General features: G+C 34.8%; 2 protein-coding genes across 3 annotated transcripts; one reads left to right on the plus strand and one right to left on the minus strand.

Annotated features, from left to right (window-relative positions):
• Window positions 1-237: 237 nt before the first annotated feature.
• On the minus strand, window positions 238-2890 carry LOC149936131 (putative methylmalonate-semialdehyde/malonate-semialdehyde dehydrogenase [acylating], mitochondrial). The gene is made up of 12 exons (XM_090181308.1): window positions 2844-2890; window positions 2724-2771; window positions 2542-2616; window positions 2306-2467; window positions 2169-2247; window positions 1957-2111; window positions 1676-1888; window positions 1365-1611; window positions 1108-1289; window positions 861-1040; window positions 615-713; window positions 238-537 (listed from the first exon to the last, which is right to left on the minus strand). Exons 1-12 carry the CDS (start codon window positions 2883-2885, stop codon window positions 436-438), a joined length of 1584 nt encoding a protein of 527 aa, XP_090037434.1. The 5' UTR covers window positions 2886-2890; the 3' UTR covers window positions 238-435.
• Window positions 2885-3773, plus strand: lin-52 (DREAM core complex component lin-52). Of its 2 annotated transcripts, none has more exons than XM_090181309.1 (5): window positions 2885-2992; window positions 3195-3257; window positions 3315-3349; window positions 3424-3586; window positions 3648-3773. In XM_090181309.1, exons 1-5 carry the CDS (start codon window positions 2965-2967, stop codon window positions 3710-3712), a joined length of 354 nt encoding a protein of 117 aa, XP_090037435.1. In that variant the 5' UTR covers window positions 2885-2964; the 3' UTR covers window positions 3713-3773. The 2 variants fall into 2 exon arrangements, with proteins under 2 accessions (XP_090037435.1, XP_090037436.1); XM_090181310.1 differs by having other exon boundaries at window positions 3321-3349.
• Window positions 3774-4234: the final 461 nt, after the last annotated feature.

Genomic DNA, 4234 nt, shown 5'->3' on the forward strand with positions numbered 1-4234 from the left:
TAATAACTTTTGTATCGTTTGCTTGTATTTTGATGTTTATTTAAGAAAACACGATCTTATGACTTTTTAATTTGTCTGTAGCAGACGCTATATCTACCTCGGAGAAGCTAGCGCCCTTACGCCATCTAGACTCGTTTCGGTCGCGAATTGGTAACCACTCTGAATGGGCTTTGCCTCAGTGTCTGCCAGCAAAGTTTCCTTTTCTTAGTAAAATAAATATTATTTAAGATTCCAATATTGATGAAAAACAAAAACAGTAGAATATTTATAACAAAAATATAAAAAAAATGTACATTGAGATTTGCACATTATTCTCTTAAATGTCTAACAGTTCGATTAAACATTATTTTTTTTTAAATGGAAGACTGTGTAATATGTCAACTTTTAATAACATTATTTGTGTTTGGCAACTGGCTTATTTAAGGGAAATAATATTTATTTCATAACTGGCATTGCAGTAGCTGATTTGGTGTCGGACGCATCTTGTTCACGCCATAGTTGGGTCACAGTTTTAATTTGCGTGAAGAAATTTAGACCCTACCAAAAAGAACGATTGTTATAAATCATTTTAAGAAACGCCAATTGTTAAAATTGATAAAAATTTAGATAATTACAGCTTTGCCATAAAAATTTGAATCCCCTAAAAATGATCCTCTTGAGCCGGTGAACGAGAACATTGGCAATGGAACGGGTATTGGAACGTTCACACCAACCTATTAAAGTTTAGAAGTGTTAAGTGCACTATTAATTATAGACTATTTGGGAAAGCCACTTGCATATCACTTGTTTATTATCCTAACTATCTGAGATGGATATGCAAATGTTGTCTGTCAAAAAATTCCACTTCAAATTTGAATTACCTGCCCAACATCAATTTCTTGCGTATATTTTCTAGCCGTAGCACCATTTGTGGTAAAAATAGCTGTCCCATTTCCATATGGATTTGAATTAATTACGTTTATGGCATCATCGATTGTATCAACGCACAAAGTGACCAAAACAGGTCCAAATATTTCTTCCTTATAACATCTCATACTGGGCTATAACAAATTATTAAAAATGAGTTAAGTAACCCATTCCGAAGGAAGTTTATTAAAAAAAAATTACCTTCACATCGGTTAAAATTGTGGGTCCTACAAAATTACCCTTTTCAAACCCATCAACTTTAACATTTCTTCCGTCTAAAATGCATTTGGCACCATCAGAGATTCCACTCTCAATTAGATCCAAAATTCGTTTTTTGGATTCTGGAGATATGACAGGACCTAAATCAGTCCCTGCTACATGGCCTAATCAATGTAGAATTATGCCGTTAAATCTCTAACATTATAAAAAAAGGAATAGGAAAAATAATGGAGACCCACCAGCATTAACTTTCAACTTCTTGGCTTTCTCAGCCAACTCTGGAAGCCAGTTACGAGCCTCCCCCACAAAAACTGCGGTAGAAAGTGCCATACAACGTTGCCCAGCAGCACCAAATGCAGCTCCGATAAGTTGATTTAGAGTATGTTCTTTATTAGCGTCAGGCATTATAACGCCATGGTTTTTGGCACCCATGTTACTTTGTACTCTTTTGCCATTTTTAGACCCCTTTTCGTAAATATACTTTCCCTAAAATAAGAAGACATTGATATAAAACTATTTGTAGATTCCACTCAATATTGTTGAACTTTACAGCTTGATCCGAGCCTACGAAGGAAATAGCTTTGATATCAGGATTATCGCAAATAAAATTGACAGATTCGTGTTGCCCGTGAATGACATTCACAACACCATCCGGGACTCCAGTTTCTTGCAGAAGTTCCATCAAAATCATAGAAGCCCCTGGGTCTCTTTCGGAGGGTTTCAAAACGAAGGTATTGCCACAGACCAAAGCCAACGGGAACATCTAGCAACTCAACTTCAATAAATTTCAAATGTTCTAATGTACTTTTCTAAGTCATCAATACACCTTACCCAAAGTGGTATCATAGCTGGAAAATTAAAAGGGGTTATGCCTGCACAAACCCCTAATGGAATACGATAGGATATTGTATCCATGTCCTTGGCTATGGATGGCAGAGCTTCTCCTAATTGCAATGAAGTGACACTGCATGCATGTTCAACCACCTCTGTAAGAATACCATTTCATCAAATAAAACCCCTCCAATAATTTTATTTTTACGTACGCAGTCCCCTATAGACATCTCCTTCAGCATCAACCAATGTTTTACCCTGCTCCTCAGTTATATTTGCTGCAAGTCGTTTCTGTTTAACATAAATGTTGTTAAGATGTCTATAAGGGGTCTAAAATAATCCAACAAACCATATTTTGGCGGATAAGATGTTGATATTTGAACATAGTTTGTTGTCTTGTGAGTATGGAAGTTTGAGACCATGATTTAAATGCATTTCTTGCAGCGTCAACAGCCGCTTGCATTTCATCTTGGGTAGATTTAGGTACCCTCGTTACTACTTCATTAGTTGCCTTAAAATAATTCAGAAAAACTTTTTATTAATAGACGTGGTCCTCAATTAACATACTCAAAACAAAAGACTTACAGGGTTGCGTAAATCTATCCATTCTTTAGTTTTAGATTCGACAAATTTTCCGTTAATGTATAACTTTGTATTCGGCTAAAGAATGGTGTAAACGTACAAAATCTTAGATGATAATTCAAGGATAAATTTGATGAACTCTGATAGGAATTGGAGAATGGGGCCCAACTTTTGTCAAAACTTACCACAGTATTCGATGCATAGTATCGTTTCAAAAAGTGAGAATTTTTTCCCTAAGAAATTTGTTAAAGTAATTTAATATTTCAAATTTATAAATAAATAAAAAAATTAAATTATTATTTTACTGAGAAAACTTTGGAGTAGGACAGCCTTGCGGTCACAGACATTTTTCGATTTATATCGCGAAAGAACGGAGACCGTGTCGACATCTGCCGTCGAAAATGCGAAACAGAAAACAAAATAAACATGGCGTCTAACGATGGTGCAAGTGGAGGTAAATTCAACCATTTGTTACTTTGTGCTTCGAATTTTTCCACGTTAATCTCTCCGTTTTCATAACAAAATATTCCTGAACTTTTATGAAAGCATTTCGTGTCTGAAAAGCTATTCTAAGTTCCATTAACAAGAGAATCTGACTGATTTTCGATATTATTAGGACTTGGCTAATTATCTACATTAAAATTTAATTTTTATAGAGGTGGAGCTTATAAGTTCAGAAACGTTGGACAGATCATCCCCAGAATTATGGCCAGAGCAAAGTAAGTTGCTCTACCCTTAAATATCTTGTCTATTTCTTAATGATGTTTAATACATAGTTCCAGGTGTATCGGATTTTGTCGCAATGACATCGGTAAGTAAAGTTTAAATAGAATGTTTCAATAATCAATATCCTAGAAAACAAACGATAATAACAGTTCCTTCTAGCCTCTGGCACTTGACGCCCCACCGCCAAAGCCTGAATGGGTCAAAGATTTGGATGATGAAGATATCAAAATGCTTCAGGGATACGGCAGTTTGACCGCTGCAGCATTATTGGAGAAAGTTAAAGATTTACAAAATCTAGCTTATCAACTGGGACTAGAGGAAGGTAGGATTGTTGTACAAGTGACTCTTATTAGAATCAATGTTAAACTAATGTCTCGTAATAGCTCGTGAAATGACTAGAGGACGTTTTCTTTGCATCTTGGAAAGAGTGCCCAGAAGGCGACGATAAATCAATATTTTGTTCTTTGTATTTGTCCAATTTAAAAGTAAAAACTGTATATATCGACTAACCATTTGCATCATTTACGTAAAACCACTATTTTCAAATACAGCAACAAAAACATCACTAGTGTTTACCCAAAGCTAATATTATACTAAACCGACCTTTTTGTTAACCACAAAAAGAGTGTAAACTATATTTTCCAACACTTCCGCCCAAGCTATTTTGTCCATAGAAAGTAATTACTATAATTTTCTGGGCAGGATCATCTCCTAAAAAGTTCCCAGTAGCCAGACATCTGTTTCAAATTGGCACTTGCAAAAGCTAATAGTCCCTTACTTAAGTCATAAATTCGTACAAATAGTATCTTCTCCAAACAATTTATTATAACACAATTGTAACACAGACATAAGTTGGAAAATTAAAATGCCCTTAAATTTGAAGTACTAATTGTGAAACAAGTAGTGTCTTCTTCAAACAATTTTAAAGAAAGCAAAAGCTAAAATTTGTTGTAGAGCCATATTGTTCTAT

This window comes from Leiobunum rupestre, chromosome 7 (assembly GCF_980474605.1).
Source record: "Leiobunum rupestre chromosome 7, qqLeiRupe1.1.hap1, whole genome shotgun sequence".
NCBI lineage: Eukaryota > Metazoa > Arthropoda > Arachnida > Opiliones > Sclerosomatidae > Leiobunum > Leiobunum rupestre.